Source organism: Heterodontus francisci, chromosome 38 (assembly GCF_036365525.1).
Source record: "Heterodontus francisci isolate sHetFra1 chromosome 38, sHetFra1.hap1, whole genome shotgun sequence".
NCBI classification, from domain to species: Eukaryota; Metazoa; Chordata; class Chondrichthyes; order Heterodontiformes; family Heterodontidae; genus Heterodontus; species Heterodontus francisci.
In genome coordinates this window covers 4,900,577-4,918,502 of record NC_090408.1, presented here as the reverse complement: position 1 = coordinate 4,918,502, position 17,926 = coordinate 4,900,577, and the positions used below count along the sequence as shown (strand labels likewise).

Below are 17,926 nucleotides of genomic sequence, written 5' to 3'. Positions count from 1 at the left end.
AGAGAGCGAGAGCGAGGAAGGGGGGGGAGGGAGAGAGCGAGGAAGGGGGGGGAGGGAGAGAGCGAGGAAGGGGGGGGAGGGAGAGAGCGAGGAAGGGGGGGGAGGGAGAGAGCGAGGAAGGGGGGGGAGGGAGAGAGCGAGGAAGGGGGGGGGAGGGAGAGAGCGAGAGCGAGGAATGGGGGGGAGGGAGGGAGGTAGAGAGAGGAAGAGGGGAGGGGGAGGGAGAGGGCGAGAGCGAGGAAGGGGGGAGGGGAGGGAGAGAGCGAGAGCGAGGAAGGGGGGGAGGGAGAGAGCGAGAGCGAGGAAGGGGGGGAGGGGAGAGAGCGAGAGCGAGGAAGGGGGGGAGGGAGAGAGCGAGAGCGAGGAAGGGGGGGAAGGGAGAGAGCGAGAAGGGGGGGAGGGAGAGAGTGAGGAAGGGCGGGAGGGAGAGAGCGAGCGAGGAAGCGGGAGCAGGGAGAGAGAGAGAGGAGGGGGGGAGGGAGAGAGAGCGAGGAAGTGGGGGGGGAGGGGGAGAGTGAGAGCGCGGTGGGGGGAGGGGGAGAGAGAGAGTGAGAGCGAGGAAGGGGGGAGGGAGCGTGATAGCGAGGAAGGGTGGGGCAGAGAAAGAGCGAGGAAGGGGTGGGGCAGAGAAGAGTGAGGAAGGGGGGGAGGGAGAGAGAGAGAGAGCATGAGCAAGGAGGGGGGAGAGTGAGAGAACGAGCAAGGGCAGAGGCAAGGAAGGCAGACAGTGGAGGGGGGCGAGGGAGGGAGGAAGCTGGAGGGAAGGTGCGAGAAGGAGGGAGGAAGGGTGCGAGAAGGAGGGAGGAAGGGTGACGGGGAGGGTGGGAGGAAGGAAGAGTGAGAGGCGAAGGGGCGAGGGAGGGAGAGGCGAGTGAGGGAATGGTCGAGGTTGGGGTGGGGATGGTGGGGAAAGAGGGGGAGGAGGTAGAGAGGAGGAGGGGGCGAGGAAGGGTGAGAGGGAAGGGGAGAAAGCGAGGGAAAGTGAGAGGAAGGGGGAGTTTGGAGGGATGGAGAGGGGGGGAAGTGTGAGGGAGAGAGAGAGAAGGGGTGGGGGGGAGAGAGAGAGATGAGGGGTAGAGAGAGAGGGGGGAGAGGGAGGAGGGAGAGGGAAGGGGGCGAACGAGGGAGGCGGAGACTGGGTGCACGAGGGAGGGTGAGGGTGGAGAGTGACGGAGTGAGAGTGGGGTGAGCGGGGGAGGGGGAGAGAGAGGCGGGAGGGGGAAGTGGGGAGTGAGGGGCGGCGAGTTCGGTTGAGAGGGGTGGTTATGGGGAGGGGGTTAGAGAGATGGGGGGGAAAGGGAGGGAGATGGTGGGAGGAAGAGAGATCGGAAGAGTGAGAGGGAATTGGGGATAGGTTGGGCGTGAGTGAGAGGGGGTGGGGAGGGTGGGTGGGGGAGTGCGTGCTTGAGGGAGGGAAGGAGGAAGGGGGGGTGGTTTGCGGGAGGGGGTGGGGGAAGGAGGTCGGGTGGTGTGCGGGAGTGGGTGAGAGAGGAGGAGGTCGAGGGGAGGCGGAGAGCAAGACATGGTCTGCAGTAGCCCGTGGCGGTGTGTAGTAAAGCAGGTGCCCCCATTACACATTGGGGAATGTTGGAGGGGTGGAGCCTTGCACAGGTTTGTGGTGGAAGAATGTGTCTGCCCATTCTGCCACCCTGTTGACTTCCTCCAGATGTCCATTACTGTCTTGCTCTCTGTTTGCTGCACATCCAGGTTCTGTGTTATCTGCAAATTTTGAAATTGCCCCTTGTATCTTGAGTCCTAGAGTCATTACAGCACAGAAAGAGGCCGTTCGGTACAGTGAGTCTATGCCAGCTCTCTACAGCAATCAGGTCAGTCCCATTCCCCCCACTCGAGCCCCATAGCCCTGCAAGTTTATTTCCCTCAATTGCCCATTCAGTTTCCTTTTGAAATCATTGACTCTGCTTCCATCATCTTCAAAGGTGGCGAGTTCCAGATCATTCCCGCTCGCTGTGCAGTAATTCTTCCTCAAATCCCTGTTGTATATCACCCAAAACCTTAAATTGGTGCACCCTGGTGCTTACACGATTAATGGGAAAATCCTGAGAAGTGTGGAGGAAGTGAGGGACCTTGGAGTGAATGTCCACAGACCCTTGGAGTTAGCAGGACAGGTCGATGAGGTGGTTAAGAAGACATATGGAATCCTTTCCTTTATTAGCCGAGGTATAGAATATAAGAGCAGGGAGGTTATGCTGGAACTGTGTAACTCATTGGTTAGGCCACAATTGGAGTTCTGTGTGCAGTTCTGGTCACCTCATTACAGAAAGGATGTAATTGTACTGGAGAGAGTACAGAGGAGATTTACGAGGATGTTGCCAGGGCTGGAAAATTGCAGCTATGAGGAAAGATTGGATAGACTGGGGTTGTCCTCCTTGGAACAGAGAAGGCTAAGGGGTGGTAGTGGAGGATTGTTTTTCAGATTGGAGGCCGGTGACCATTGGTGTGCCACAGGGATCAGTGCTGGGCCCTCTGTTGTTTGTTATATATATTAATGACTTGGATGTGAATGTAAGGGGCATGATTAGTAAGTTTGCAGATGATACCAAGATTGGTATAGTGGACTGTGAAGAAGGTTGTCTAAGGTTACAACAGGATATAGATCAACTGGGAAAGTGGGCAAGGGAGTGGCAAATGGAATTTAAATGCAGACAAGTGTGAAGTGATGCATTTTGGGAAGTTAAACCAGTGCAGGACATATACAGTGAATGGCAGGGCCCTGGGGAGTGTTTTTGAGCAGAGAGACCTTGGGGTGCAAGTACATAGTTCGCTGAAAGTGGTAACACAGGTAGGGTGGTGAAGAAGGTATATGGCATGCTTGTCTTCATCGGCTGAGGCATTGAGTACAAGAGTTGGGACGTCATGTTACAGTTGTACATAACGTTGGTTAGGCTGCATTTGGAGTACTGTGTGCAGTTGTGGTCGCCGCACTACAGGAAAGATGTGATTAAGCTAGAGAGGATGCAGAAAAGATTCACAAGGATGCTGCCTGGTTTGGAGGGCTTGAGTTTTAAAGAGAGATTGGATAGGCTGGGTCTGTTTTCCCTGGTGCCAAGGAGGCTGAGAGGGGACATGATAGAGGTATATAAAATTATGAGAGGCATAGATAGGGTTGATAGCCAGAGTCTGTTTCCCATGGTTGGGGTGACTAAAACTAGAGGGCAAAGATTTAAGGTGAGGGGGAGGAGGTTTAAAGGGGATCAAAGGGGTAAATATTTCACACAAAGAATAGTGGGTATCCACAGTGGCGCAGTGGTTAGCACTGCAGCCTCACAGCTCCAGGGACCTGGGTTCAATTCTGAGTACGGCCTGTGCGGAGTTTGCAAGTTCTCCCTGTGACCGTGTGGGTTTTTGCCGGGTGCTCCGGTTTCCTTCCACTTGCAGGTGATCGGTAAATTGGCCATTGTAAATTGCCCCTAGTGTAGGTAGGTGGTAGGGAATATGGGATTACTGTAGGGTTAGTATAAATGGGTGGTTCTTGGTCGGCACAGACTCGGTGGGCCGAAGGGCCTGTTTCAGTGTTGTATCGCTAAATAAATAAATAACGCTACGAAGCCAATAAAAAGGAATGAAACCGGATGGACCACCCAGCATCGACCGAGGCACCGGAAATGGCAAACCCAGCCCTGTCGACCCTGCAAAGTCCTCCTTACTAACATCTGGGGGCTTGTGCCAAAGTTGGGAGAGCTGTCCCAAAGACTAGTCAAGCAACAGCCTGACATAGTCATACTCACAGAATCATACCTTACAGACAATGTCCCAGACACTGCAATCACTATCCCTGGCTATGTCTTGTCCCACCGGCAGGACAGACCCAGCAGAGTTGGCGGAACAGTGGTCTACAGTAGGGAGGGAGTTGCCCTGGTAGTCCTCAACATCGACTCTGGACCCCACGAAGTCTCATGGCATCAGGTCAAACGTGGGCAAGGTAATCTCCTACTGTTTACCACCTACTGGCCTCCCTCAGCTGATGAGCTTGTGGCAGGTGGTGGGGGAACCAACACAAGGGAAAAACATATGTGACCTTGTCCTCACCAATCTGCCTGCCGCAGATGCTCCATAACTGTATTGGTAGGAGTGACCACCGCACAGTCCTTGTAGAGACAAAGTCCTGCCTTCACATTGAGGATATCGTCCATCGTGTTGTGTGGCACTATCACCGTGCTAAATGGGATAGATTTCGAACAGATCTAACAATGCAAAACTGGGCATCCATGAGGCGCTGTGGGCCATCAGCAGCAGCAGAATTGTACTCAACCACAATCTGTAACCTCATGGCCTGGCATATCTCCCACTCCACCATTACCATCAAGCCAGGAGACCAACCCTGGTTCAATGAAGAGTGCAGGAGGGCATGCCAGGAGCAGCACCAGGCATACCTCAAAATGAGGTGTCAACCTGGTGAAGCTACAACCCAGGACTACTTGCTTGCCAAACTGCGTAAGCAGCATGCAATAGATAGAGCTAAGCGATCCCATAACCAACGGATCAGATCGAAGCTCTGCAGTCCTGCCACATCCAGCTGTGAATGGTGGTGGACAATTAAACAACTAATATTTGTGGAGGTGGCTCCACAAATATCTCCATCCTCAATGATGGTGGAGCCCAGCACATCAGTGCGAAAGATAAGGCTGAAGCATTTGCAACAATCTTCAGCCAGAAGTGCCAAGTTGATGATCCATCGCGGCCTCCTCCTGAAGTCCCCAGCATCACAGATGCCAGTCTTCAGTCAATTCGCTTCACTCCGTGTGATATACAGAAAGGACTGAAGGCACTGGATACTGCAAAGGCTAAGGACCCTGACGATATTCCGGCAATAATACTGAAGACCTGTGCTCCAGAACTTGCCGCACCCCAAGCCAAGCTGTTCCAGTACAGCTACAACACTGGCATCTACCCAGCAATGTGGAAAATTGCCCAGGTATGTCCTGTACACAAAAAGCAGGACAAGTCCAACCTGGCCAATTACCGCCCTATCAGTCTACTCTCAATCATCAGCAAAATGATAGAAGGTGTCATCAACGGTGCCATCAAGCAGCACTTGCTTAGCAATAACCTGCTCAGTGACGCCCAGTTTGGGTTTCGACATGGCCACTCAGCACCTGACCTCATTACAGCCTTGGTTCAAACATGGATAAAAGAGCTGAACTCAAGAGGTGAGATGAGAGTGACTGCCCTTGACATCAAGGCAGCATTTGACCGGGTATGGCATCAAGGAGCCCTAGCAAAATTGGAGTCAATGGGAATCAGGGGGAAAACTCTCTGCTGGTTGGAGTCATACCTAGCACAAAGGAAGATGGCTGTGGTTTTTGGAGGTCAATCATCTGAGCTCCAGGACATCACAGCAGGAGTTCCTCAGGATAGTGGCCTTGGCCCAACCATCTTCTGCTTCATCAATGACCTTCAATCATAAGGTCAGAAGTGGGGATGTTCGCTGATGATTGCACAATGTTCAGCACCATTTGCGACTCCTCATACTGAAGCAGTCCGTGTAGAAATGCAGCAAGACTTGGACAGTATCCAGGCTTGGGCTGACAAGTGGCAAGTAAGATTCGCACCACACAAGTGCCAGGCAATGACCATCTCCAATGAGAGAGAATCAAACAGCTCCCCTTGACATTCAAAGGCATTACCATCGCTGAATCCCCCACTATCAACATCCTGGGGGCTACCATTGACCAGAAACTGAACTGGAGTAGCCATATAAATAACGTGGCTACAAGAGCAGGTCAGAGGCTAGGAATCCTGAGGCGAGTAACTCACTTCCTGACTCCCCAAAGCCTGTCCACCATCTACAAGGCACAAGTCAGGAGTGTGATGGAATACTCTCCACTTGCCCGTATGGGTGCAGCTCCAACAACACTCAAGAAGCTCGACAACATCCAGGACACTTGATTGTCACCCCATCTACACACATGCACGCCCTCCCCACCGACGCACAGTGGCAGTAGTGTGTACCATCTACAAGATGCACTGCAGCAACACACCAAGGCTCCTTAGACAGCACCTTCCAAACCCGCGACCTCTACCATCTCGAAGGACAAGAGCAGCAGATGCATGGGAACATCACTACCTGCATGTTCCCATCCAAGTCACGCACCATCCTGACTTGGAACTATATTGCCGTTCCTTCACTGTCGCTGGGTCAAAATTCTGGAACTCCCTTCCTAACAGCACTGTGGGTATACCTACCTCACATGGACTGCAGCGGTTCAAGAAGGCAGCTCACCACCATCTTCTCGAGGGCAATTAAGGATGGGCAATAAATGCTGGTATAGCCAGTGACACCCACATCCCATGAATGAATAAAAAAAAATGAAAAAAAACTTTCACCCAGACGGTGGTGATGATCTGGAACTCGCTGCCTGAAAGGGTAGTTGAGGCAGCGACCCTCAATTCATTCAAAGGGAGCCTCAGCTTCTCCAAACTAACCGTGTAGCTAAATTCCCTCATCCCTGGAAGCATTTTGCTGAATTTAATCTGCACTCTCAAACACACTCGCATCCTTTTTAAAATGTGGTGACCAGAGATGGACACAGTACTCTAGTTGTGGCCTAAATGGAGCTTTATAAAAGTTCAGCATAACTTCTCTGATTTTGTACTCTATTTTTGAAGCCCAAGATCCCATATGTTTTGCAAATTACCGTCAATATGTCCCCTCGCCTTCAAAGATCTATGCACATGAACACTCGGGTCCCTCTGTCCCTGCACACTCTTTAGAACTGTGTCACTTAGTTTACAGTGCCTCACCGTATCCCTTCTGGCAAAATGCATTACCTCACATTTCTCTGTATTAAATTCCATCTGCCACTTGTCTGGCTATTCTGCTAGCTTGCTTATGTCCTGTTGCAGTCGATTGGTATCATCTGCAAATTTTGGAACTCAGTGTATATCAAAAACAGCAGTGTTCCGAGTGCTGTACTGCCTCCAACACAAAAAACAGCCATTGACCGCAGCTCTGTTTTCTATCAGTTGGTCAATTTTGTGTCCTTGCTGCGACTATCCTTTTATCACATGGACTTCAATTTTGCTAACAGGTCTATTGCGTGGTACTTCATCAAACATCTTTTGAAAATCCATTTATGCATTTTCAACTGCATTGCCCCCATCCACCCTCACTGTTAGCTCATCGAAAAACTCACATCAAGATCATCAAATATGATTTCCCTTGATAGATCTATGCTGACTGTCCTTTATTAGTCCATGCTTATCCAAGTGGCTGTTGATTTTTTCTTGAATTATTGTTTCTAAAAGCTGTCCCACCACTGACATTAAACTGACTGGTCTGTAATTTATCTCTTCCTTTTTTTTGAACAAGGGTGTAGTGCTTGCAATCCTCCAGGCCTCTGGCACCACCCCTTTATCCAAGGACGCTTAGAAGATTGTGGTCAGCCCCTCTGCAATTTCCACCTTTTCCTTCAGCATCCTAGGATGCATCCCATTTTCAGCAGGTGACTTATCTGCTTTTAAGTACTGCCAGCTTTCATAGTATGGTCTCTTTTATTCTATTCAATCCACAATTAACTACATAAAATTTGTTCTGTTCTTTTAGGTTTGGAAGACAGCAGGACACATACCCACCAACATGGAAGTACTAAAAGAACCTGAGAAATTAACTGATGAACAGCCGACATCGTCTGACATGCCTGCACCCAGCCAGCTTCCCTTGGGAATCCCAGGGGGCCATGCCTTTTGGTGCATGACCTGTGGGAAGGGGTTCAGGTGGCGTTGTCTTCTGGATGCCCACCTGCGGGTCCACACAGGGGAGAAACCCTTCGAGTGCCTCCTGTGCATGAAGCGCTTCAGCAAATCCAACGAGCTCCGGGTTCACCAGCGCATCCACACTGGTGAGAAGCCCTTTGAATGCATTGTGTGCAAGAAACGCTTTTACCGTTCCAGCCACCTGAACAGGCACCAACAGTTCCACACTGGGGAAAAGAAGTTCGAGTGCCAAGTCTGCACAAAGCGCTTTTTCACCTCCAGCCACCTGACGCGGCACCAGCGCATCCACACTGGTGAAAAGCCTTTCGAGTGCCCTGAGTGTGGCAAGCGGTTCAACAGCCCCAGTGACTTGATTGTGCACCAGCGGGTTCACACTGGTGAGAAGCCATACGAGTGTATAGACTGCAAGAAACGTTTCAACCGACCCGGTGATCTGACAGTGCACCGGCGGATTCACACTGGCGAGAAGCGGCTGGAGTGCCCTGAGTGCAAGAAGCAGTTTAGTCGTCCCAGTGAGTTGGTTGTCCACCAGCGGGTTCATACCGGGGAGAAGCCCTTTGAGTGTGCTGTGTGTAAGAAACGCTTTTACACGTCTAGTCACTTGATTCAGCATCAGGGAATCCACACTGGCGAGAAGCCCTTTGAATGTCCTCTATGCAAGAAGCGTTTCTACAGATCCAGTAACCTGACTAGGCACCAGCGAGGAGAAGGACATGATGAGAAAGGTAAGCACACCAATATAATTCAAAGGTTGCAGTTTTGTCTCCACAGTTTTATTATGACAGCTTATTTTATTGTTTTGTAGGATGTGGGAAATGCTGGCTACATTTATTGTTCCCCGCCCTGCCCTGTGAAAATAAGGATGGGCCTTCTATTGTGAGGAACTTGTCAGACCATTTCAGAACCACATAGTCAGACTGGGTGAGAGTGATAGGTTCTCTGCCCTGAAGGACATTTGTGAACCAGGTTCATTTTATCTCATGGTAGTCCATAAATTAGCAGGTTTATTGAATTCACTTGACAACTTGCCAGAATGGGATTTGAGCTTGAAATCTCTGGTTTGCTAGTTCAGTATTGTATTACATAAATTGGTTAGTCAGACTTTTTTTTAAAACATTAAGGCTTTGCATGTCGTCCAGACTGATACTCAGTGCCAGCCATTCAATATTGGTATCAAGCATTTCCAGGTCAGATTTAACAGAGCCAGATGTGTCTCCAGTCTACCCCAACAATGCATCTCAGTCTTGCACTCACTCCATTCTGGCCTACTGTGAGGTTTTCCATTGCAAGGATGGTTTTCTGTGTATACCCAGACCCCTGAGAAGTTTCAGTGCGACTGCCTGAATTACTGACAGCACACAGAAAAACCTTTGTCCTATGTGGCACGGATTTTAACCCAGGTTCCGGAGGTGACAGTATGGTGTCTGACAACGCTGATACTGAGTTCCTCCTACCGGGGCTGGATTTGATCTCCGGGGAACAGAGATGAAAGATCAGTGTTTGCACACCACAGCTGGGAGAATGTGAGACAAAAGGAAGCATGCACTGATAAATTTTTAATAATTGTGTTTTATAGGCTGAGTTTAACCTGTGCATCAGTCCTAAATTTCTTTTTACCCAAGAATTTATCAGACGCAATAGATGGTATGGGAGTTTTGGAGATTTAAATCTGGAGCTGGTGAAAATGTTTGGTCGTGACCATTCTAAACTACAATATTCCCTCTATGCTGTGTGCTTGCCTAACAACCTGAAAGTTCTCATGCAGGCTACACACAAGTCGGTCCCTTTAAATTACTGCCTGGCCGCACAAGAAAATTTGAAAGGGCTCTGCACTTAACCAAATTGCCCACGCTCTCCAAAACAAAATTAGCGGGAATGTTGGACCCTAAGTTGGGTAAGATTGGGAATCTCAGTCAACCAGGTCATGGCTGATCAAGGGTCCTTGTCAAGAGTACAGTGCTGGTTTCAAAGCTGTTGCTTCTCGCTATTTGCCTGCTCTTTTTTTTTTCTCCAGAGCTGATTGCCTCCCCACATCTTTTACCGGCTGCCCAGGTTTTTAATGTTCTATTGTATTTGCTGAACCTCACTGCCTCAGCTATTCATGCATCCTCTGTTTCTTTGTCTTTCAGTTGTTGTTTCTATGCTTTTGTACTTGCCAATGTTACTTGTCCTCTGCGGAGGCAGCGGACATAGCTAAAGTATTAAATCAGTGCTGCTTTGTGTCTGCCTTCACAAAGGAAGCAGACGATATGAAGGTTTCTCAAAAACAGGAGAGGGAAATTATGGACACGTAGGGAAAAAATAGAGAAGCATGCTTAAAAAAAAATTGAAAATTGGTCCGGATAGAATGCGTCCTAGGTTGTTGAAAGAAGCAGAGGCATTGGCCACAGTCTTTCAACCCTCTTTGGTTACCAGTGTAGTTTGGGAGGACTGGAGGGTTGCTAATGTTCTAATAGAGGTGAGCAACTTGCAGCTCTTTAACTTCTCATTTGCGGCTCCCAGCCTTTTCCAGTTGGATCGATCGCATTATCATGAAGGAAGCCTAAAAAAATTAAGTCAAGAAAATGACAAACCAAAGAACTAAATGGCAACAAAATTTTCCTTCATTGAGTTATTCATTTGTTTAATCAAAAATGTAGCTTCTATGCTATCGAGCTTCAAAATAGCATTTTTAGGGATTATTTTGGAAAATGTATGGTACTTGTGGTCTTAAAAAGATAAATTAAAAGTTCACCCAACTCTTAACAGTGAAGTCTCCTAGCTGTTGGCAGTTTACCTCATAGCTCAGTTCACGGGTGTTAAATAATTTAGCATTCACTATTTAATGCTAGAATTTGCTAGTTTGTATAAATATTATAAATAACATCACACATGGGATTAGTCTCATTTGCTGAGATGACTAGATTTTGTTTTGCAAATAGGACTCTCATGTATCTGATATGGAATGAAATATTTCATGTTAACAAAAAATTGAATTCGGCCTGGCTGCTGTTGGCAAAGCTCAAAACCTTTGCTGAAAAATATTCACCACAGTGAAAGAAAACGTGCCGTTATTCTCTAGAAAAAATTGATAAAGCCAAAGGCAAATTTAAAATTTGTGTAGCATTAAGAATCAACTTTGAAAACAAAAATAATGGTTTTTGCCTTTTTCTGGGATGTAGAAACTAGATTTTTGTGTGACCCATGTACAAGATTGAAATTACAAGAAATTCAGTCGTAACCACACAGTCATTCTTATAAGCGTCAGAGAAGTTAAAGCAAATGAATTTTTACAGCATCAGATAAGTGCATAATGTTCCATAGATTCTCGATAAACAATGTTTTTCCTCTTAAAGTACGCTTATGCCTTTACTCCGTTCTTTAATTTTTTTCGTCTTGCAGCTCCCAAACGTTAGTAATCAAATTTTTTTTAAATGGCTCTTCGGCTAAAAAGGTTGCCAACCTCTGTTATACTATTTAAGGGAGAAGGATAAACCTGGAAACTACAGGCCAGTCAGCCTAATGCTGTTGGGAAAATTATTGGACCCCTTTATCAGAGATGAAATAAACTTTTATTTGGAAAGATGGAGGTTAATCAAGGCGAGCCAGCCTGAATTTATTAAAGATAACTCATGTCTGACTAATTTGATTGAATTCTTTGTCATGACACAAAAGGTTGATCTGGGTAGATGTGTACATGGACTTTGGGAAGGGATTTGACAAAGTGCCAAAGATCTGTTAAGACCATGGAATTGAGGGGAAAGTGGCAGGAAGCAGACAGTGGTGGAGGGATGTTTTTCTAACCAGGGTAGGGTAGGGTGGTGGGGGTTTGTAATGATGTACCTCAAGGGTCAGTTTTGGAACGAATACTTTTACAATTTTACAAATGACCTAGACTCTGGTGGAGGGAGCAGCTTTAATTATACAGTTTGTGGTTGATTTTAAATTGGGCAATATATTATGAGTGATGAGAATAGTTGTAAACTTTGTCATCCTGAATAGGATGGTGAAATGGGCAAAAGCATGACAGACAAGGACGAAAGGCAGTGGAACCAAAAACAGGGCTGCTTGAATGACAAGGGTGATAGAGATGATGAAACAAAAAAAGTGTATGATGCATATCAGGTGAATTCTTCAAGAACTAAGCCAAATATAATTTGAGAGGGGAGGTGAAGAGGGAAATATGACTGGCAAAGAGAGAATATGAGGACAGAATGGCAGTAAGTATAAAACGGACCCAAATATCTTCTACCAGCATGTAAATAGTAAGTGGGTAGTAAAGGGGCGGAGTGGGGTCTATTAGGGACAAAGAAGGGAATCTGTGCTTAGAGGCACAGGGTAAAGCTTGAGTACTAAATGAGTACTTTGTATTGATGTTTACTTTGGAGGAATCTGTCAAGTATCAGTAGAAGCGGAGAGAGTAGAGGCAATGGGTAGGGTAAAAATTGAGTAGGTAGTGGTACTGGAAAGGCTGGCTATGCTCAGGGTCACCTGGTCCGAAAGGCTTGCATCCCAGGTTGCATCCCAAGGAAGTGGGTATGGAGAAAGCGGAAGTACTTGCCGCAATCTTCCAATCTTCCCTGGATACGGGGGAGGTGCCAGAGGATTGGAGAGAGAAAGGGTGTAAGGACAGTTGTAGCAACTCCAGACCAGTTTAACATCTGTGGTGGGTAATAGTTTAGAAACAATTATCAGGGGAAAAAATCTAAAGAGACTTGGAGAGGTTTGAGCTAATTAAGGATAGCTAGCATGGATTTGACATCTCATTGAATTTTTTGATGAAGAAACTAGGCTTATTTATTTATTTAGAGATGCAGCACTGAAACAGGCCCTTCGGCCCACCGAGTCTGTACCGACCATCAACCACCCATTTGTACTAATCCTACATTAATCCCATATTCCTACCCCATCCCCACCTTCCCATACTAGGGGCAATTTATAATGGCCAATTTACCTATCAACCTGCAAGTCTTTGGCTGTGGGAGGAAAACGGAGCACCTGGCGAAAACTTGCAAACTCCACACAGGCAGTACCCAGAATTGAACCCGGGTTGCTGGAGCTGTGAGGCTGCGGTGCTAACCACTGCGCCACTGTGCCGCCCTGATATGTTGATGAAGGGAATGTGGTAAATGTTCATATGGATTTCAAGATAGCGTTTTATAAAGTACCACATAAAAAGCTTGTTAACAAAATTGAGGCTCATGGAATAGGAGGGTCAGTGTCTAATTGGATAAAAAAATTGGCATAAGGGCAGAAAACAGCAAGTCGTGCTACATGATTGTTTTCAGACTGGAGGATGGTAGTCAGTGGTGTTCCCCAAGGGTCAGTGCTAGGACCACTGATTTTTTTGCTATATATAAGTGACTTGGATCTTGGAATACAGAATAGAATTTCAAAATTTGCCTATGATCCCAAATTTGCAGGAGTGGCAAACAGTGAGGATGATATGAATGGCCTGCACCAGGACCCAGATAGGCTAGCAGAATGGGCAGACAAGTGGCAGATGAAATTGAATACAGATAAGTATGAGGTGATGCATTTTGCCAGAAGGAATAGGGTGAGGCAATGTAGACTTAATGACACAGTTCTAAAGAGTGTGAAGGAACAGAGGGACCTGGGGGTTCATGTGTATCGATCTTTGAAGGTGGCAGGACATATTGAGAGAGTGGTTAGCAAAGCATATGGGATCTTGGACTTCATAAATAGAGGTATTGAGTACAAAAGTAGGGAAGTTATGCTGAACCTTTATAAAGCTCTGGTTAGACCCCAACTAGAGTATTGCATCCAATTCTGGTCACCACACTTTAGGAAAGGTATCAGTGTCCTTGAGAGGATGCAGAGGAGATTTACGAGAATGTTTCAGGGATGGGGGATTTTAGGTGGAAAAGCTGGGGTGGTTTTCCCTGGAGGAAAGGAGATTGAGGGGAGATTTGATAGAGGTATACAAGATTATGACTGGCTTAGACAAGTTAAACAAGGAAAACAAGGCAATTAACTGCGACAAGGGTGAGGAGATTGAAGGTTTTGGGCAAGAGATGCAGATGTGAGGAAGAACCTTTTTACGCAGTGAATGGTAATGACCTAGAACACGCTGCCCACAAGGATGGTAGAAGCTGAGACAATTAATGATTTCGAAAGGAAATTGGATGGACATTTGAAGGAAATAAATTTGCAGGGCTATGGGGATCGAATGGGAGTGTGGGACTGACTGGATTGCTCCATGGAGAGCTGGCATGGCCTTGATGGGCCGATTGGCTTCCTTCAATGCCGTAAATGACTATGACTGAGATGGAGTTCAAGGCAGAGAACTGTGAAGTGATGCACTTTGGGAGGACTAATTTGGAAAGACAATACTATAAATGGTACGATATTGAAAACTGTCAGAGCAGATGTGTCCACATATGCAAATCTTTAAAGGTGTCAGAATACGCTGATGGTTAAAAAATGAATTACTTAGTTTATAAATAGAATATAAAAGCAAAGAGATCCTGCTAGAACTTTATAAATCACTGGCTTGGCCTCAGCTGGAGTATTGTGGATAGTTCTGGGTGCAGCACTTCAGGAAAGACATAAATGCCTTGAGAAAGGGAACAAATGATGTTACCAGGGATGAGGGACTTCAGTTATGAGGAGAGGTTGGAAAAGTTTGGACTGTTTACCTGGAACAGAGCAAGTTGAGGTGAACTAATATAGGTTTTAATAGAATAGGTGGAAAACTATACTCTTAGGCAAGTGGGTCATTAACCAGAGTTCATAAATTTGACAAAAGATCGAGATGAGAGAAGAGGAAACATTTTTTCAGTCAGAGCTGTCAGGATCTGGAAAGCTATACCTGAAAAAATGGTGGAAGCTGATTCCATAAATAAATTTAAAAGGGAGTTGGGCAGGTACTTGAGGATAGGATAGTAGTGGGAAGTTGTGTGTGGAATCAGAGGAGGTAGGGGAAGTGTTAAATGAATATTTTGCGTCAGTATTTACAGTAGAGAAAGAAAATGTTGTCGAGGAGAATACTGAGATTCAGGCTACTAGGCTAGATGGGATTGAGGTTCACAAGGAGGAGGTGTTATCAATTTTGGAAAGTGTGAAAATAGATAAGTCCCCTGGGCCAGATGGGATTTATCCAAGGATTCTCTGGGAAGCTAGGGAGGAGATTGCAGAGCCTTTGTCCTTGATCTTTATGTCGTCAATGTCGACAGGAATAGTGCCGGAAGACTGGAGGATAGCAAATGTTGTCTCCTTGTTCAAGAAGGGGAGTAGAGACAGCCCTGGTAATTATAGACCTGTGAGCCTTACTTCGGTTGTGGGTAAAATGTTGGAAAAGGTTATAAGAGACAGGATTTATAATCATCTAGAAAAGAATAAGTTCATTAGCGATAGTCAGCATGGTTTTGTGAAGGGTAGGTCGTGCCTCACAAACCTTATTGAGTTTTTCGAGAAGGTGACCAAACAGGTGGATGAGGGTAAAGCAGTGGATGTGGTGTATATGGATTTCAGTAAGGCGTTTGATAAGGTTCCTCATGGTAGGCTATTGCAGAAAATACGGAAGTATGGGGTTGAAGGTGATTTAGAGCTTTGGATCAGAAATTGGCTAGCTGAAAGAAGACAGAGGGTGGTGGTTGATGGCAAATGTTCATCCTGGAGTTTAGTTACTAGTGGTGTACCGCAAGGATCTGTTTTGGGGCTACTGCTGTTTGTCATTTTTATAAATGACCTGGAAGAGGGTGTAGAAGGGTGGGTTAGTAAATTTGCGGATGACACTAAGGTCGGTGGAGTTGTGGATAGTGCCGAAGGTTGTTGTAGGGTACAGAGGGACATAGATAGGCTGCAGAACTGGGCTGAGAGATGGCAAATGGAGTTTAATGCGGAAAAGTGCGAGGTGATTCACTTTGGAAGGAGTAACAGGAATGCAGAGTACTGGGCTAATGGGAAGATTCTTGGTAGTGTAGATGAACAGAGAGCTCTTGGTGTCCAGGTGCATAAATCCCTGAAGGTTGCTACCCAGGTTAATAGGGCTGTTAAGAAGGCATATGGTGTGTTAGCTTTTATTAGTAGGGGGATCGAGTTTCGGAGCCACGAGGTCATGCTGCAGCTGTACAAAACTCTGGTGAGACCGCACCTGGAGTATTGCGTGCAGTTCTGGTCACTGCATTATAGGAAGGATGTGGAAGCTATGGAAAGGGTGCAGAGGAGATTTACTAGGATGTTGCCTGGTATGGAGGGAAGGTCTTACGAGGAAAGGCTGAGGGACTTGAGGTTGTTTTCGTTGGAGAGAAGGAGGAGGAGAGGTGACTTAATAGAGACATATAAGATAATCAGAGGGTTAGATAGGGTGGATAGTGAGAGTCTTTTTCCTCGGATGGTGATGGCAAACACGAGGGGACATAGCTTTAAGTTGAGGGGTGATAGATATAGGACAGATGTCAGAGGTTGTTTCTTTACTCAGAGTAGTAGGGGCGTGGAACGCCCTGCCTGCAACAGTAGTAGACTCGCCAACTTTAAGGGCATTTAAGTGGTCATTGGATAGACATATGGATGAAAATGGAATAGTGTAGGTCAGATGGTTTCACAGGTTGGCGCAACATCGAGGGCCGAAGAGCCTGCACTGCGCTGTAATGTTCTAATTCTAATTCTAAATGAGCTTACAAGGTAATAGACAAAAAAATGGGGGTATGAGACTGAACTACATAGAACATAGAAAATTAACAGCACAGAAGCAGGAGATTCAGCCAATGTGTTGGCCAAAAAGTGTTATCCAGCCTAATCCCACTTCCCAGTTCTTGGTCCATAGCCCTGTAGGTTACGGCACTTTGATTGCATATCCAAATATTTTTTAAATGCAATGAAGGTTTCTGCCACTACCAGCCCTGTCAGGCAGAGTGTTCCAGACCTCCCACCACCCACTGGGTGAAAAGAATTCTCAAGTCCCTCTCATCCTCCGACCAATTACTCAACATAGAACATAGAACAGTACAGCACAGTACAGGCCCTTTGGCCCACGATGTTGTGCCGAACCTTTAACCTACTCGAAGATCAAACTACCTACCTACCTTCATTTAACTATCATCCATGTACCTATCCAAGAGTCGCTTAAATGTCCCTAATGTATCTGCTTCTACTACCACCGCTGGCAGCGCATTCCACACACCCACCACACTCTGTGTAAAGAACCTACCTCTGACATCTCCCCGAAACCTTCCTTCAATCACCTTAAAATTATGCCCCCTTTCCGCTCTGGGAAAAAGTCTCTGGCTATCCACTCTATCTATGCCTCTCATCATCTTGTACCCCTCTATCAAGTCACCTCTCATCCTTCTTCGCTCCAATGAGAAAAGCCCTAGCTCCCTCAGTCTTTCTTTGTAGGACATGCCCTCCAGTCCAGGCAGCTTCCTGGTAAATCTCCTCTGCACCCTCTCTAAAAAAAATTCCACATCCTTCCTATAATGAGGCGACCAGAACAAAGAACAAAGAAAATTACAGCACAGTAACAGGCCCTTCGGCCCTCCAAGCCTACGCCGATCCAAATCCTCTATCTAAACCTGTCGCCTATTTTCTAAGGGACTGTATCTCTTTACTTCCTGCCCATTCATGTATCTGTCTAGATACATCTTAAAAGACGCTATCGTGCCCGCGTCTACCACCTCCGCTGGCAAAGCGTTCCATGCACCCACCACCCTCTGCGTAAAGAAATTTCCACGCATATCCCCCCCCTAAACTTTTCCCCTTTCACTTTGAACTCGTGTCCCCTTGTAATTGAATCCCCCACTCTGGGGAAAAAGCTTCTTGCTATCCACTCTGTCTATACCTCTCATGATTTTGTACACCTCAATCAGGTCCCCCCTCAACCTCCGTCTTTCTAATGAAAATAATCCTAATCTACTCAACCTCTCTTCATAGCTAGCGCCCTCCATACCAGGCAACATCCTGGTGAATCTCCTCTGCACCCTTTCCAAAGCATCCACGTCCTTTTGGTAATGTGGCGACCAGAACTGCACGCAGTATTCCAAATGTGGCCGAACCAAAGTCCTATACAACTGTAACATGACCTGCCAACTCTTGTACTCAATACCCCGTCCGATGAAGGAAAGCATGCCGTATGTCTTCTTGACCACTCTATTGACCTGCGTTGCCACCTTCAGGGAACAATGGACCTGAACACCCATATCTCTCTGTACATCAATTTTCCCCAGGACTTTTCCATTTACTGTATAGTTCA

At 46.8% G+C, this 17,926-nt stretch overlaps 1 protein-coding gene across 4 annotated transcripts in view; it reads left to right on the top strand.

Moving 5' to 3' along the window:
• Nucleotides 1-1,745: 1,745 nt before the first annotated feature.
• Nucleotides 1,746-17,926, top strand: part of LOC137352293 (zinc finger protein 583-like) — a 62,612-nt gene continuing 46,431 nt past the window's right edge. For 3 of the 4 annotated variants that reach the window (XR_010969670.1, XM_068017577.1, XM_068017579.1), the window contains exons 1-2: nucleotides 1,752-1,826; nucleotides 7,565-8,459. Coding sequence is in view for 3 of the 4 variants with exons in the window: in XM_068017577.1 (XP_067873678.1) it covers nucleotides 1,803-1,826; nucleotides 7,565-8,459 (919 nt within the window). In the remaining variant the exon portion in view is untranslated. Of the gene's footprint in view, nucleotides 1,827-7,330; nucleotides 7,464-7,564; nucleotides 8,460-17,926 lie in introns of all 4 variants that reach the window. The other variant, XM_068017578.1, reaches the window with a different exon arrangement.